This window comes from Saimiri boliviensis, chromosome 14 (genome assembly GCF_048565385.1).
Source record: "Saimiri boliviensis isolate mSaiBol1 chromosome 14, mSaiBol1.pri, whole genome shotgun sequence".
Taxonomy (NCBI): Eukaryota; Metazoa; Chordata; class Mammalia; order Primates; family Cebidae; genus Saimiri; species Saimiri boliviensis.
Genome location: NC_133462.1, coordinates 27,598,961 through 27,614,971, shown reverse-complemented (window position 1 = coordinate 27,614,971; position 16,011 = coordinate 27,598,961). Strand labels below are relative to the sequence as shown.

Below are 16,011 nucleotides of genomic sequence, written 5' to 3'. Positions count from 1 at the left end.
TAATTTTTAAATTTTGTATTAAAACTGGTGCATCAATGTCAGAGAAACAGGAAGAAATGGAAGTGCCAGACCTTTTATCTACATCCTTGAACACTTAATATCAGCTTCCGGGGTGTTACTAGGATTAAATCACATAATGTGTTATTCCTAGCACAGTGCTCTGTAACATACTCTTGAGCACATAGTACCTGCTTAATAAACACTGCATTAGCACATATGTGTATGTTATTTTCCAAATGCAGACTTATTCAGACATTGCTGCCTTCTGTTTGTTCTACAAACTTTAAAGAGCCAGCAAAGAATATAAAACTTTAGGAGTTCAGCCGGGCGCGGTGGCTCAAGCCTGTAATCCCAGCACTTTGGGAGGCTGAGGCGGGTGGATCATGAGGTCAAGAGATCAAGACCATCCTGGTCAACGTGGTGAAACCCTGTCTCTACTAAAAATACAAAACATTAACTGGGCATGGTGGTGCGTGCCTGTAATCCCAGCTACTCAGGAGGCTGAGACAGGAGAGTTGCCTGAACCCAGGAGGCGGAGGTTGCGGTGAGCCGAGATCGCGCCATTGCACTCCAGCCTGGGTAACAAGAGCGAAACTCCATATAAAAAAAAAAAAAATTAAAAAAAATAAAACTTTAGGAGTTTGACAATAGATTGGTTGTCTTCATCTGTAACCACAAATATTTGTGTTGTGACAAGAGTGCTGAGTGTAAGGGACTCTGCTGTGCCTGCTTTCTTTATCTGATACTAATAATGAGCCTAGGGGAGCAACATCAGCATTGACAGGGAACTTGTTTGAAATAACCCATTTATGAGCCCTTTTCAAACTTGCAGATTCACATTACATACAGTGGGGCTAAAATTACCAAGTGATTTTTAAGCTCATTAAAGTGTGAAGAGACAATGTTTAGCTAATTGGTATTCAACCCAGTCTTGTTTTTTGTTTTGTTTTGTCTTTTATTTTTGCATGGAGTCTAACTCTGTCGCCCAGGCTGGAGTTCAGTGGCACCATCTCAGCTCACTGGAACCTCCGCCTCCTGGGTTCAAGTGATTCTTCTGCCTCAGCCTCCTGAGTAGCTGGGATTACAGGCACCTGCCACCACACCCAGCTAATTTTTGTATTTTTAGCAGAGATGGGTTTCACTGTGTTGGCCAGGCTGGTCTGGAACTCCTGATCTCATGATCTACCCACCTCGACCTCTCAAAATGCTGAGATTACAAACTGAGACACTGTGCCAGTGCCCAGCCTGTTTTTTTTTTTTTTTTTGAGACAGAATCTCATTCTGTTGCCCAGTCTGGAGTACAGTGGCATAATCTTGGCTCATTGTAACCTCCGCCTCCCAGGTTCAAGCCATTCTCCTGCCTCAGCCTCTCGAGTAGCTGGGACTACAGGTGCACGCTACCCTGCCCGGCTAATTTTTTGTATTTTAGTAGAGACAGGGTTTCAACTGTCTGATCCCAAACTCCTAAGGTCAGGCAGTCCTCCTGCCTCGGCCTTCCAAAGTGCTAGGATTATAGGTGTAAGCAACCACACCCGGCCAACTTTTGTATTTTTGGTAGAGCCAAGGTTTCACTGTGTTGGCCAGGCTGGTCTCGAACTCCTGACCTCAGGTGTTCCACACACTTCAGCCTCCCAAAGTGCCAGGATTATAGGTGTGAACAACCATGCCTGGCCTCAGCTCTAATTAGGATTACATGGCCAATTTGTGGAAATCTCTGTACTTGTGCCCTTTCCATGGATTCTATTTATTGTTCTGGGTGGAAGCATCCATGTTTGCTGTTGTTGTTTTTTGAGACAGAGTCTCTCTGTCGCCCAGGCTGGAGTGCAGTGGCACGAACTAGGCTCACTGCAACCTCCACCTCCTGGGCTTAAGTGATTCTTCTGCCTTAGCCTCTTGAGTAGCTAGAACTACAGGCATGAGGCACTACGCCTGGCTATTTTTTTAATTTTTTGTATTTTTTTTCTTTTTCTTTTTTTTTTTTTTCAGACGGAGTTTCGCTCTTGTTACCCAGGTTAGAGTGCAATGGCGCTATCTAGGCTCACTGCAACCTCTGCCTCCTGGGTTCAGGCAATTCTCCGGCCTCAGCCTCCTGAGTAGCTGGAATTACAGGCACACGCCACCATGCCCAGCTAATTTTTTGTATATTTAGTAGAGACAGGGTTTCATCATGTTGACCAGGATGGTCTCGATCTTTTGACCTCGTGATCCACCCACCTCGGCCTCCCAAAGTGCTGAGATTACAGGCTTGAGCCACCGCGCCCGGCCCCAATTTTTTGTATTTTTTTTTTTTCTTTGAAACGGAGTTTCGCTCTTGTTACCCAGGCTGGAGTGCAATGGCGTGATCTCGGCTCAGCGCAACCTCCACCTCCTGGGCTCAGGCAATTCTCCTGCCTCAGCCTCCTGAGTAGCTGGGATTACAGGCACGCGCCACCACGCCCAGCTAGTTTTTTTTTGTATTTTTAGTAGAGACGGGGTTTCACCATGTTGACCAGGATGGTCTCGATCTCTCAACCTGGTGATCCACCCGCCTCGGCCTCCCAAAGTGCTGGGATTACAGGCTTGAGCCACCACGCCCGGCCTAATTTTTTGTATTTTTAATAGAGACAGGGTTTTACTGTGTTAGTCAGGATGGTCTGGATCTCCTGATCTTGTGAACCGCCTGCCTCAGCCTCTCAAAGTGCTGGGATTACAGGTGTGAGCCAGCATGCCCAGCCCCATGTATTAATGAAGTGCCTTGTGTGACTCTAAGGTGAGACAAGAATCAAGTATGAGGGCTTCAGTATACATTAATGAGAGCTAAGTGCCACCTTTGCATCAAAGAGTGGTCACAAGGCCTGTTCTGTTTGGGTTTGGTAGGATATATTCACAGAGCAGTTCGTTTTTCCTGAATCTCTTTCTGTTCTAAATAATAGAGATGGGTGGACTTTTTCTGCAGGTCTAGGTTCCTCTGTTTGTGTGTGCAGTGCTGGCAGAGAAACAGATGGTGCTGACATTTTTAAAGGAGTGTTCTCAAAACGCAGGTGTAACTTTCCAGATAATGTTATCTAAAAAGGATTTTCAGAAAAGGAAAAAGAAAAAATGGCTTTTTTTTTTTAGCTGAACATGTCTCAGATGAAGAAGAGCTGTGTTCACTCTGCCTCCTGGAGTGCCATGCCTTTAGTACTTGCAAAGCTTTACTTCTGTACTTGCGTTTTTCTTCCCTAATGTGTTTAACTACATTTAAAAATTCTTTTTTTTTCTTTTTATTTCATTTAATTTTTAATTTTTATTTTTGAGACAGAGTCTCGCTGTGTCGCCAGGCACCAGGCTGGAGTGCAGTGGCGCAATTTCGGCTCACTGAAATCTCCACCTCCCAGATTCAAGCAGTTCTCCTGCCTCAGCCTCCCCAGTAGCTGGGACTACAGGCGCGCGCCACAACGCCCAGCTAATTTTTATATTTTTTAGTTGAGACAGGGTTTCACCATGTTGGCCAGGATGGTCTTGATCTCCTGACCTTGTGATCTGCCTACTTCGGCCTCCAAAAGTGCTGGGATTACAGGCATGAGCCACCGCCCCCAGCACTTTTTTCTTTTTAGATGGAGTTTCACTCTTGTTGCCCAGGCTGGCTTGCAATGGCACGATCTTGGCTCACCACAACCTCAGCCTCCGGGGTTCAAGTGATTGTCCTGCCTCAGCCTTCTGAGTAGCTAGGATTACAGGAATGTGTCACCATGACCAGCTAATTTTGTATTTTTTTTTCATAGAGATGGGTTTTCTCCACGTTGGTCAGGCTGGTCTCAAACTCCCGACCTCAGGTGATCCGCCCGCCTTGGCCTCCCATAGTGCTGGGATTACAGGTGTGAGAGCCACTGCACCCAGCCTGAAATTCTTTCAAGGCTCTCTGCAAAATATTTGTTTACTATATTTCAGAGCTGTCTCTAGATTGCCTACATCATGGCTTCTTATATGCCATGCAGAATTTCTACCATAAATTTGTAATCTGCACTATTAAAAAAGTTCCCTTTGTGAATGTTAAACATGGGAAGATGTGGATACTTAAGATTCCTGTTGGGGGAAAGCTGGGGTCTTTGGTAAAGATGGAGAACATGTGATGTTGAGATTTCATCTGTGTTCTCCATTAACTCTATGCAGAACAGAATTAAGAAAGTGCCTATTTAAACAGGATAGCATTTATTACCCAGAAAGTTCTGAAAAAACAAAAAAATTATTAGGAGAACCTGCTCTCTATGGTGCTAAAGAAAGACTGCCTAAAATCACCATTAAAAATAACAGAACGGGGGAGATATCTGTATCTTGAATTTTGCATAAAACTGATGAATCTTTATGGTTAAATTCAGACTATAATTTACTTTTTGAGGGGCAGTATCTCAGCAGTGATGCCATGTTCTTATGTACATCAGCACATACTAAAAATTTGTTCTAGTATAATTGATGTTAATACTTTACTTGGTTGCAGAGCTCTCTGACAGATCTTTTTTCACTAGAGTTAATTATTTTTCTTTTCACTATTAAGTAATTTTATGCATCTAATGTGCTTAAACCATTATATTTAATGTGGCACCTGCCCTTTTTTCTTAGGTTTTCTCTGCATGTATCTGTCTTTGGAAAATGAAGGCTCTTATCTTTGTTTACAGGCCAGAAAAAAATTGGTAAAACATAGGCTCTTCCATTTACTGGGTGTTTGACAAAATAGTTTTCGTAGGCCAAAAACACTGGGGTTACTAATAAGCTTGTTAGAAATTTAAAAATTCAGACTTTATTCTGGATATTCTGAACAAAAGAAATCTGTACAACAGGATCACCAGTTTCTTGTTCACATTTAAAGTTGAGAGGTACCTTCTAACTCAACTGTCTATTTTTGTCTGAAAAATATACACAACTCAAAATTTATGATGTAAATATAGCCCTCAAAAGTGTACATATTTTTGTTTATGCCCTTAATTTTATACTTTATCATCCAGAGAAGTATCATATATACACCAGGGTTGTGGATTTTTCTGCCATCCTCTTCTCTCAGAGTTAGAGAAAACATTAGATAGTATTTCTGTGTTAAAAATTATTGGATAACTTCAATGATTTCTATAAGTCAGAACCAATTCTCTTTACTTTCTCATCTCACTTTAATTCAAATAATAAATTCTGCCCATGGCTACTTGGTAAATATATGTGTCTGTGTGCTTGTGTTTTTCAGGGTCCATTGACATTTAGAGATGTGGCCATCGAATTCTCTCTGGAGGAGTGGCAGTGCCTGGACACTGCTCAGCAGGATTTGTATAGAAAAGTGATGTTAGAGAACTACACAAACCTGGCCTTCTTGGGTGAGAATAACTTTAATACACGATTCCTAATAATACCCTAAGCATTTCATTTCTCTTTTTTTGTAGAATAATTTTTGGTAATTTATGCTTTGTGTAAATGAGTTTCTGATTCCTGTTTTTACGAAAATGCTAGCCGGGCATGGTGGCTCAAGCCTTTAATCCCAGCACTTTGGGAGGCTGAGGCAGGTGTATCACGAGGTCAAGAGATCGAGACCATCCTGGTCAACATGGTGAAACCCTGTCTCTACTAAAAATACAAAACATTAGCTGGGCATGGTGGCATGTGCCTGTAATCCCAGCTACTCAGGAGGCTGAGGCAGGAGAATTGCCTGAACCCAGGAGGCGGAGGTTGCAGTCAGCCGAGATCACACCATTGCACTCCAGCCTGGGTAACAAGAGCGAAACTCCGTCTCAGATAAATAAATAAATAAATAAATAAATAAATAAAAGAAAAATAAAAAAAAAAAAGAGAAAATCCTGAGGATTTGTCCATGTAGAAAAGAATTTTTTCAAAATGTTTTATCTTGACGTTGCACATTCCTGGGCTGATCTGTATCCTTCACTCTAGATTAGTGGTAATTCCAGAAATTTAGTGGCATAAAATATTGTTTCCCATATCTTTTTTTTTTTTTTTTTAGATACAGAATTTTGCTCCGTCTCCAGGCTGGAGTGCAGTAGTGCAATCTCGGCTCACTGCAACTTCTGCCTCCTGAGTTCAACTGATCCTGCCTCAGCCTCCCAAGTAGCTGAGAGTACAGCTGCATGCCACCACGCCCAACTAATTTTTTTTTTTTTTGAGATGGAGTCTTTTTCTGTCACCCAGGTTGGAGAGCAATGGCACAATCTCAGCTCAGTGCAGCCTCGGCCTACTGGGTTCAAGCAGTTTTCAGCCTCAGCCTTCCAAGTAGCTGGGATTACAGGCACCCAACACCAAGCCCGGCTAATTTTTGTATTTTTAGTAGAGAAGGGATTTCACCATGCTGGCCAAGCTGGTCTTGAACTCCAGACCTTAAGTGATCCACCTGCCTCGGCCTCCCAAAATGTTGGGATTACAGGCATGCGCCTGAACACCTGGCCATCCATTTCTTAAAACCTATTTACCATCACCAATTTTTGAAATTGGTATTTAAGTGAAATATTTAAATGAAGTTAAGAACCTACAAATTTAAAATATTTTCTAAATACTTAGAAATTTTTGTCATAAATTTGTATTTTAGGACTAATTTTCTAGAGTATTCTACATCCTCTTTAGTAAGCACAGTACTGGGTTGGTAACTGAAGAATGTGAGAAAGATTCATGGTTATTTTTAATAAAGCAGGTATTGCTGCTTCTAAGCCAGACCTGATCACCTGTCTGGAGCAAGGAAAAGAGCCCTGGAATATGAAAAGACATGAGATGGTGGATGAACCCCCAGGTAGGTGACAGTGAGTACAACAGACAACAGCAAAAAGAAAGCCAATGCTAAAAATGTGACTTGGGAAGCTGTGTTGCAAAGCAAGTATTTTCTGGAAAGCTTGAGTTTTTTAAATTTTACTCTCACATAGGGGCATCTTCTGTCTGTGCTTTTAAATTCTTTAAGGATTTGACTTTGCCTTTAGAGATCTCCCTTCGAGTTTACCGTCAGAACCAAAGGCCTCTTCATGGCATACGAGACTGCACGGTCTGGCTGCTTTTCCATTGTTTTGGGGAACACACAAATATCTGCATGATTTTGAGAAACTCTATGTTAAACTTTTTCTTTCTTCTTCTTTTTTTTTTTTCTTTCTTTGAGACTGAATTTTGCTTTTGTTGCCCAGGCTGGAGTGCAATGGCTCAATTTCAGCTCACTACAACCTCTGCCTCCCAGGTTCAAGCAATTCTCCTGCCTCAGCCTCCCAAATAGCTGGGATTACAGGCACCCACCACCACGCCCAGCTAATGTTTTGTATTTTAATAGAGACAGGGTTTCACCACGTTTCTTGGCCAGGCTGGTCTCGAACTTAGGACCACAAGTGATCTCCCTGCCTTGGCCTCCCAAAGTTCTGGGATTACACGTGTGAACCACCGTGCCCAGACAAACTATTTTATTAGTTCTCTTTTTGCATCATGTCTGAAATATGCAAGGATGGTAGTTTCTGTTCCATTGTTTGTTGTTGTTGTTGCTATTTTTCTGCACATTCCATGCTGCTTTTATTAATATGTTTTTAAAATATAGTTTCAAATTATAAAGTATGATGTCCCTCTTCTTTGCTCTTTTTCCTCAAGATTGCTTTGGTTATTTGAAGTTTATTATTTCTTGTAAATTTTAGAATTGTATATTCCATTACTGTGAAGAAAAATGCCACTGAAATTTTAAAAGGGAATTTAGCGACTCTATAGATTACTTTAGGTAATAGGGCACTTTAAGAATATTTATGTTTTCAATTCATAGACATGAATTTTTTTTTTTTTTTTTTTTTTTTTTTTTGAGACAGTTTCACTCTTGTTACCCAGGCTGGAATGCAATGGCACGATCTCGGCTCACCGCAACCTCTACCTCCTGGGTTCAGGCAATCCTCCTGCCTCAGCCTCCCGAGTAGCTGGGATTACAGGCACACGCCACCATGCCCAGCTAATGTTTTGTATTTTTAGTAGAGACGGGGTTTCACCATGTTGACCAGGGTGGTCTCGATCTCTTGACCTCGTGATCCACCCGCCTCGGCCTCCCAAAGTGCTGGGATTACAGGCTTGAGCCACCGTGCCCGGCCTATTTGTGTCTTTTCTAATTTCTTTTATTGATAACTACATCTTTCATTGTAAAGATTTCTATATTCCATGCAAATAGTAACCACAATTGGGTGAGGTGGTCGTAATTATATTGGATATAATATCCTTTAAGTCAAGTACTAACATGAGACAAACACTGATGTTATATAAATGCCAAGTAGGTCAAGAATCTATACCTATCATAACTACCTATTTATGTTTATATGTATATGTATATACAACATCAGGACTCCAAAATATTTTGGTTTTCAACATAATGGACTCAAGTTAGCATTTCTCTTTGTTTATATGCAGAGTCTGTGTTTCTCAGGCTGTTCTTGAATTCCTGGTCTCAAGAGATCTGACTGCCTTGGCTTCCTAAAGCTATAGAATTACAGGCATGAGCCACTGTGTCAGGCTACCACATAACATTTCTTGTAGGACTGTGCTAGTTGTAATGAACACCCTGAAATTTGATTTAGGAAATTCTTTTTTTTTTTTTTTGAGACAGAGTTCCGCTCTTTTTGCCCAGGCTGGAGTGCAATGGCGCGTTCACAGCTCACCGCAACCTCCGCCTCCTGGGTTCAGGCAATTCTCCTGCCTCAGCCTCCTGAGTAGCTGGGATTACAGGCACGTGCCACCATGCCCAGCTAATATTTTGTATTTTTAGTAGAGACGGGGTTTCACCATGTTGACCAGGATGGTCTCGATCTCTTGACCTCGTGATCCACCCTCCTCGGCCTCCCAAAGTGCTGGAATTACAGGCTTGAGCCACCGCGCCCGGCCAGGAAATTCTTTATTTTTATTTTGTTTTCAAAGTAAAATAATTTTGAATTAAGTATTATGGTAGACTTTTTTTTGTTGTTACATCAAAATTTGGGAAGTTCTCAGCTTTCTTTTTCTTTAATTTACCTCTGTATTACTTTTTCCCTGTATTCTTCTTCTAAGTTTTATTTCATGAATATATTAATCTACGTGATGTTGCCCAATAATTTTGAAATTCCATATTTTTCTTTTGTTTTGCAATTTTATATTTTTGTGTTATATATTTTAGGGCAGGCGTCCCCAAACTTTTTACACAGGGGGCCAGTTCACTGTCCCTCAGACCATTGGAGGCCCGCCACATACTGTGCTCCTCTCACTGACCACCAATGAAAGAGGTGCCCCTTCCTGAAGGGCGGCGGGGGTGGAGGGGGCGGATAGATGGCCTCAGGGGGCCGCATGTGGCCCGCGGGCCGCAGTTTGGGGACACCTGTTTTAGGGTGTGCCAGCTTACACCAGTTAACTGTGTTTTAATGTTTTAGTTTATATTATAATTGTGTATGACAATGTTTAACTGTACAATTTAAGACAGTTTGGAGCAAAATCAAATATAAATCAGCCATATGTCTATTGCCAATATAAGTATTTCCGTGTTTGTTTGCCTGTATAAATATTATCCCTGTGTTTTTTATGACTTGTATATTTGTTGTGTAGGTTTGTTGTGAATGGTTGTTCAATATTCTCTAGGTGAGCAGTCATAAACATTCTCCTAATTTCAGTATCTATTGTGAATCTATATTTTTGTGTGGGAGAAATGTTTACAGATTTGAAGATTGTATAAAAACTATCAGCCGGGTGCGGTGGCTCAAGCCTGTAATCCCAGCACTTTGGGAGGCTGAGGCGGGTGGATCACGAGGTCAAGAGATCGAGACCATCCTGGTCAACATGGTGAAACCCTGTCTCTACTAAAAATACAAAACATTAGCTGGGCATGGTGGTGCATGCCTGTAATCCCAACTACTCAGGAGGCTGAGGCAGGAGAATTCCCTGAACCCAGGAGGCGGAGGTTGCAGTGAGCCGAGATCGTGCCATTGCACTCCGGCCTGGGTAACAAAAGCGAAACTCCGTCTCAAAAAAAAAAAAAAAAAAAAAAGACTATCATAATTTTGTATCTTTTTAAAAATATTACTGTTTCTTTTTACTTGTCAGAACCACATAACAAAATATATTGCCAACCATTTAAAAATAATGCTGTTTAGGCTGGGTGCAGTGGCTCATGCCTGTAATCCAGCACTTTGGGAGGCTGAGATTGGCAGATTGCCTGAGGTCAGTAGTTTGAGACCAGCCTAGCTAACATGGTGAAAACCCTTCTCTCCTAAAAATACAAAAATTAGCCAGGCATTGTGGTGGTCACCTGTAGTTCCAGCTACTCAGGAGGACGGAGGCAGGAGAATCACTTGAACCTGGGAGGTGGAGGTTGCACTGAGCCAAGATCATACCACTGTACTCAGCCTGGGCAACAGAGTAAGACTCTGTCTCTGAAAAAAATAAAATATGCTGTTTAGACATATTAACTATATGGCAGTGTTATGCAACATATCCCTAGAATGTTTTTATCTTGCAAAGCTAAATCTCAATACACATTAAACAAGAACTAATTTTTCTGATTTTCTGGCACTTTGCAAATACCACTCTGTTTTCTTTTTCTAAGAGTGTAACTGCCTCATATATCTCATACAATCTCTTTCTGTGGCTGGCTCATTTTGTTTTGTGTAATGTCATCAAGCTTTAGCTTTATGGTGGTTAGAATTATTTTTGGCTTTTTAAGTCCTGGGTGATATTCCACTATTTTTATATTTTAAAATGTATCTACTGAATAATTTGGTGACAGGAAATTGCATTGCTCTTACCTATTGGCTTTCAGTAACAATGCTGCAATAATTATGGGTATGCCAATAACTCTTCATATGACCATATATGTCAAAGTTTATATATGTCTCGCATTCTATTTTTTTGACCATTATACTCATACCAAATTGTTTTTATTCTGTAACTTTGTAATGTATTTTGAAATCAGAAACTGTACTGATAACATGCTTCCTTTTTTTTTTTTTTTTAAGAAGACTTTGGGTACTTTATCGTCTTTGGGGATTTCATATACTTTGGAGGTTTGCTGTTTCTATTTCATCACAAATTGCATTAAATTTCTAGATTACATTGAGCAGTATGGACATTGTCAAAATATTAATTATGTCAACCTTTGAACAGGAACATGTTGGAGTGTGTTGTTTAATTTTTATATAGTTGTAATTTTTTCAGTTTTTGTCTATTGTTTTATACACATTTCATTTTGATCATAGAATGTAATTCATGTAAATTTTCAGTTTTAAAAAATTTGTTAAGACTTCTTTTTTTGGCCAGGCACAGTGACTCATGCCTATAATCCCAGCACTATGGGAGGCCGAGGTGGGTGGATCATGAGGTCAAGAGATTGAGAACATCCTGGCCAACATGGTGAAACCCTGTTTTAACTAAAAATACAAAAATTAGCTGGGCATGGTGGTGCATACCTGTAGCCCCAGCTACTCAGGAGGCTGAGGCAGAAAAGTCGCTTGAACCTGGGAGGCAGAGGTTGCAGTGAGCTGAGATACATAAACTCTGAAACAGAAAGACTTACTGTTTTATTTGATTCTTGTATCTTTGTCTCTCATTTTCTTTCTTAATTTGTGTATTTTTTATTTCTATGTTGATATGCTTTTACTTCTTTCTTATTTTGTTTTGTGTATCTACACAAATATATTCTTTGTGCTACCTTGGGGATTACATAAAACCTCTAAAAGATACAACATACTTCAGTCTGGTATGAAAAAAAAAAAAAAACTTAGTTGCATACAGAAATTTTTTCTCATTACAGCTGCCCCCAAATTTGTCACTGATGGTTCAGATTATATCTTTTTATGTTGTATATTCATTAACATGTTTATAATAATTTCTGTTTTTAACTTTCAAATTTTAGAGAATAATTTTAAAATGTTTTTTGCACCATTATAATAATGCTTTTAAAAAACTCAATTTTTTGTGTTTCTGCATATCTTTGACAGAAAATAAATGTATTTTTATATGATTATGTGTTGCTTTGTTGAATAATTTTATTTTCAGTGGAAACAACTGCTTTTAGCACCTTTTTTGGCACTATGTATGGAGTGCCAATATACTTCTTCAGAATTTGGTTATTTTTGAAGTTTTTTGTTTGTTTTTGTTTTTTGTTTTTTGCTTTTTAATTTAGCAGGACATCTTTGCTGATGGTGTTATACTCACTTGCAAACATTTTTTTTTTTTTTTTTCCAGGACTTTGACTATATCAGACAGTACCCTTGTGGCCTGCAAAAGTTTTGTTGATAATTCACTGGCTATCTCATAAGACTATGCTTGCAAATGATGCATCACTTTTATGTTGCAGTTTCCAAGATTCTCTTTTTTGCTGTGACTTTTGAAATTGTGCTTATATATGTGTTTGTTATAAATATCTTTGTGTGTATCCTAGTTTGTTTTTTTTTTTTTGAGACGGAGTTTTTTTGCTCTTGTTACCCAGGCTGGAGTGCAATGGCGCGATCTCGACTCACCGCAACCTCCGCCTCCTGGGTTCAGGCAATTCTCCTGCCTCAGCCTCCTGAGTAGCTGGGATTACAGGCATGCGCCACCATGCCCAGCTAGTTTTTTGTGTTTTCAGTGGAGACGGGGTTTCACCATGTTGACCAGGATGGTCTCGATCTCTTGACCTCGTGATCCACCCGCCTCGGCCTCCCAAAGTGCTGGGATTACAGGCTTGAGCCACCGCGCCCGGCTAGTTTGTTTTTTGAGCCTTTTTTTTTTTTTTTTTTTTGAGGTGGCATCTCACTCTTGTTGCCCAGGCTGGAGTGGAGTAGCACGATCTCGGCTCACTGCAGCCTCTACCTCCTGGGTTCAAGCAATTCTCCTGCCACAGCCTCCCGCATAGCTGGGACTACAGGCCTGTGCCACCATGCCCAGCTAATTTTTGTATTTTTAGTAGACACGGAGTTTCATCATGTTGGCCAGGATGATCTTGATCTCCTGACCTCATGATCTGCCCACCTAGGCCTCCCATAGTGCTGGGATTACAGGCATGAGCCACTGCACCTTGCTGAGCTTTTTGTTTTTATGTCATTTTTTTCTTTCAGGATATCTCGGTTATTCTTTTTGACATTTTTTACTTTCATAATTTTTGTGGTTTTTTATATTTTACATATTTTGTTCTTATCATTTTTCTGATTTTCTGTAGTTCTCTGTTTCTATTTTACTGTTATCCCAATTATTTTCAGTTTTGGGTTTTTTTTTTTTATTTTGTAGAGAGGGGGTTTCACCATGTTGGCCAGGATGGTCTCGATCTCTTGAACTCATGATCTGCCCGCCTCGGCCTCCCAAAGTGCTGGGATTACATGCGTGAGCCACCGCGTCTAGCCCTATTTTCAATTTTTAAATTAATATATATATTTTTATGGTTTTAAATAATATTTTTGATAAAACTATATTGCTCTGTTTTGTATACATTATAATCTATGATTGACATTTGAACATTAAAAAATGCTACCTGTCACAATCTTTATAATGTAGCTTTGTTATGGCATAGTCTGAGCAATTGTCTTGGTTAGAGATTCTGGGAGTCTCTCAGGCATGTCCCTAGAATGTGTCTTGTCTACAATTTTGTGCTTATTTTTTTAAAGGAGTTTGTGTTTCTTTTCTTTCTTTTTTTTTTGAGACAGAGTCTCGCTCTGTCTCCCATACTGGAGTGCAATGGCCCAATCTTGGTTCACTGCAACCTCCGCCTCCTGGGTTCAAGCAGTTCTCTCGCCTCAATCTCCCGAGTAGCTGGGAATACAGGTGCAGGCCACCACACCTGGCTAATTTTTTGAAAATATATATATTAGTAGAGATAGGGTTTCGCCATGTTGACCAGGCTGATCTCAAACTCGTGACTTCAGGTGATCCACCAGCCTTGGCCTCCCTAAGAGCTGGGATTACAGGTGTGAACCACCTCATCTAGCCTCCTTGTGTTTCTTCTTTTTTTTTTTTTTTTTTTTTTTTTGAGACGGAGTTTCGCTCTTGTTACCCAGGCTGGAGTGCAATGGCACGATCTCGGCTCACCGCAACCTCCGCCTCCTGGGTTCAGGCAATTCTCCTGCCTCAGCCTCCTGAGTAGCTGGGATTACAGGCACGCGCCACCACGCCCAGCTAATTTTTGTATTTTTAGTAGAGACGGGGTTTCACCATGTTGACCAGGATGGTCTCGATCTCTTGACCTCGTGATCCACCCGCCTCGGCCTCCCAAAGTGCTGGGATTACAGGCTTGAGCCACCGCACCCGGCCATTCTTCTTTTTTTTTTTTTTTTTTTTGAGACGGAGTTTCACTCTTGTTACCCAGGCTGGAGTGCAATGGCGTGATCTCGGCTCACCGCAACCTCCGCCTCCTGGGTTCAGGCAATTCTCCTGCCTCAGCCTCCTGAGTAGCTGGGATTATAGGCATGCGCCACCATGCCCAGATAATTTTTTGTATTTTTAGTAGAGACGGGGTTTCACCATGTTGACCAGGATGGTCTCGATCTCTTGACCTCGTGATCCACCCGCCTCGGCCTCCCAAAGTGCTGGGATTACAGGCTTGAGCCACCGCGCCCGGCTTTTGTTATGTTTTTGTTACATTTACTTGTCTATGGAAAATAGGGCCTTTGGTATTTTGCTGTGCCATCTTGTATAGGTAGTTTGTATAATTTTCTGGGTTAGATTTGTAAAGCATATTCGTCTGAGTCTAGTAAATGGAGTAATTTGTTATTTTTATTTCTTTCAGTTATATATTCTCATTTTGCCCAAGACCTTTGGCCAATGCAGGGCATAAAAGATTCTTTCCAAGAAGTCATATTGAGAAGATACGGGAAATGTGGACATGAAGATTTACAGTTAACTACAGACTGTAAAAGTGTGGATGAGTGTAATCTGTACAAAGAAGGTTATAATGAACTAAACCAGTGTTTGACGACTACCCAGAGTGAAATATTTCAGTGTGATCAATATGTGAACATCTTTTACACATTTTCAAATTCAAATATACATGAGATAAGATATACTGGAAAGAAACCTTTCAAATGTAAAAAATGTGACAGATCATTTTGTATGCTTTTACATCTAACTCAACATAAAAGAACTCATATTAGGGAGAATTCTTACCAATGTGAAGAATGTGGTAAAGTCTTTAACTGGTTCTCAACCCTTACTAGACACAGGAGAATTCACACTGGAGAGAAGCCCTACAAATGTGAAGAATGTGGCAAAGCTTTTAAGCAGTCTTCAACCCTTACTGCACATAAGATAATTCATACTGGAGAGAAACCTTACAGATGTGAAGAATGTGGCAAAGCCTTTAACCGGTCCTCACACCTTACTACACATAAAAGAATCCATACTGGAGAGAAACCCTACAGATGTGAGGAATGTGGCAGAGCTTTTAACCGGTCCTCACATCTTACTACACATAAGATTATTCATACTGGAGAGAAACCCTACAAATGTGAGGAATGTGGCAAAGCTTTTAACCAATCGTCAACCCTTACTACACATAAGATAATTCATGCAGGAGAGAAACCCTACAAATGTGAAGAATGTGGCAAAGCTTTTTACCGATTCTCATACCTTACTAAACATAAGATAATTCATACTGGAGAGAAATTCTACAAATGTGAAGAATGTGGCAAAGGCTTTAATTGGTCCTCGACCCTTACTAAACATAGAAGAATTCATACTGGAGAGAAACCATACAAATGTGAAGAATGTGGCAAAGCTTTTAATGAATCCTCAAACCTTACTGCACATAAGATAATTCATACTGGAGAGAAACCGTACAAATGTGAAGAATGTGGCAAAGCCTTTAACCGGTCTCCAAAACTTAATGCACATAAAGTAATTCATACTGGAGAGAAACCCTACAAATGTGAAGAATGTGGCAAAGCTTTTAACCAAATCTCAAACCTTACTAAACATAAGATAACTCATAGTGGGGATACATCTTACAAATACAAAGAATGTGATAAAGCCTTTAACCCATCCTCAACTCTTACTAAACATGAGGTAATTCATACAGGAGAGAAACCTTACAACTGTGAAGAATGCAGCAAAGCTTTCAACCAGTCCTCAAACTTT

The 16,011-nt window shown here is 40.4% G+C and overlaps 2 protein-coding genes across 2 annotated transcripts in view; both read left to right on the top strand.

Moving 5' to 3' along the window:
• LOC141581139 (zinc finger protein 680-like) overlaps positions 1-6,741 on the top strand; it is a 29,223-nt gene extending 22,482 nt beyond the window's left edge. The window contains exons 4-5 of the mRNA XM_074385654.1: positions 5,192-5,318; positions 6,638-6,741. Coding sequence (XP_074241755.1) covers positions 5,192-5,318; positions 6,638-6,741 — 231 coding nt within the window. The remainder of the gene's footprint in view (positions 1-5,191; positions 5,319-6,637) is intronic.
• LOC101048102 (uncharacterized) overlaps positions 1-16,011 on the top strand; it is an 80,815-nt gene that overhangs the window by 63,045 nt on the left and 1,759 nt on the right. The window contains 1 exon segment of the mRNA XM_074385658.1: positions 14,927-16,010. Within this exon segment, the coding sequence (XP_074241759.1) occupies positions 14,927-16,010 (1,084 nt within the window).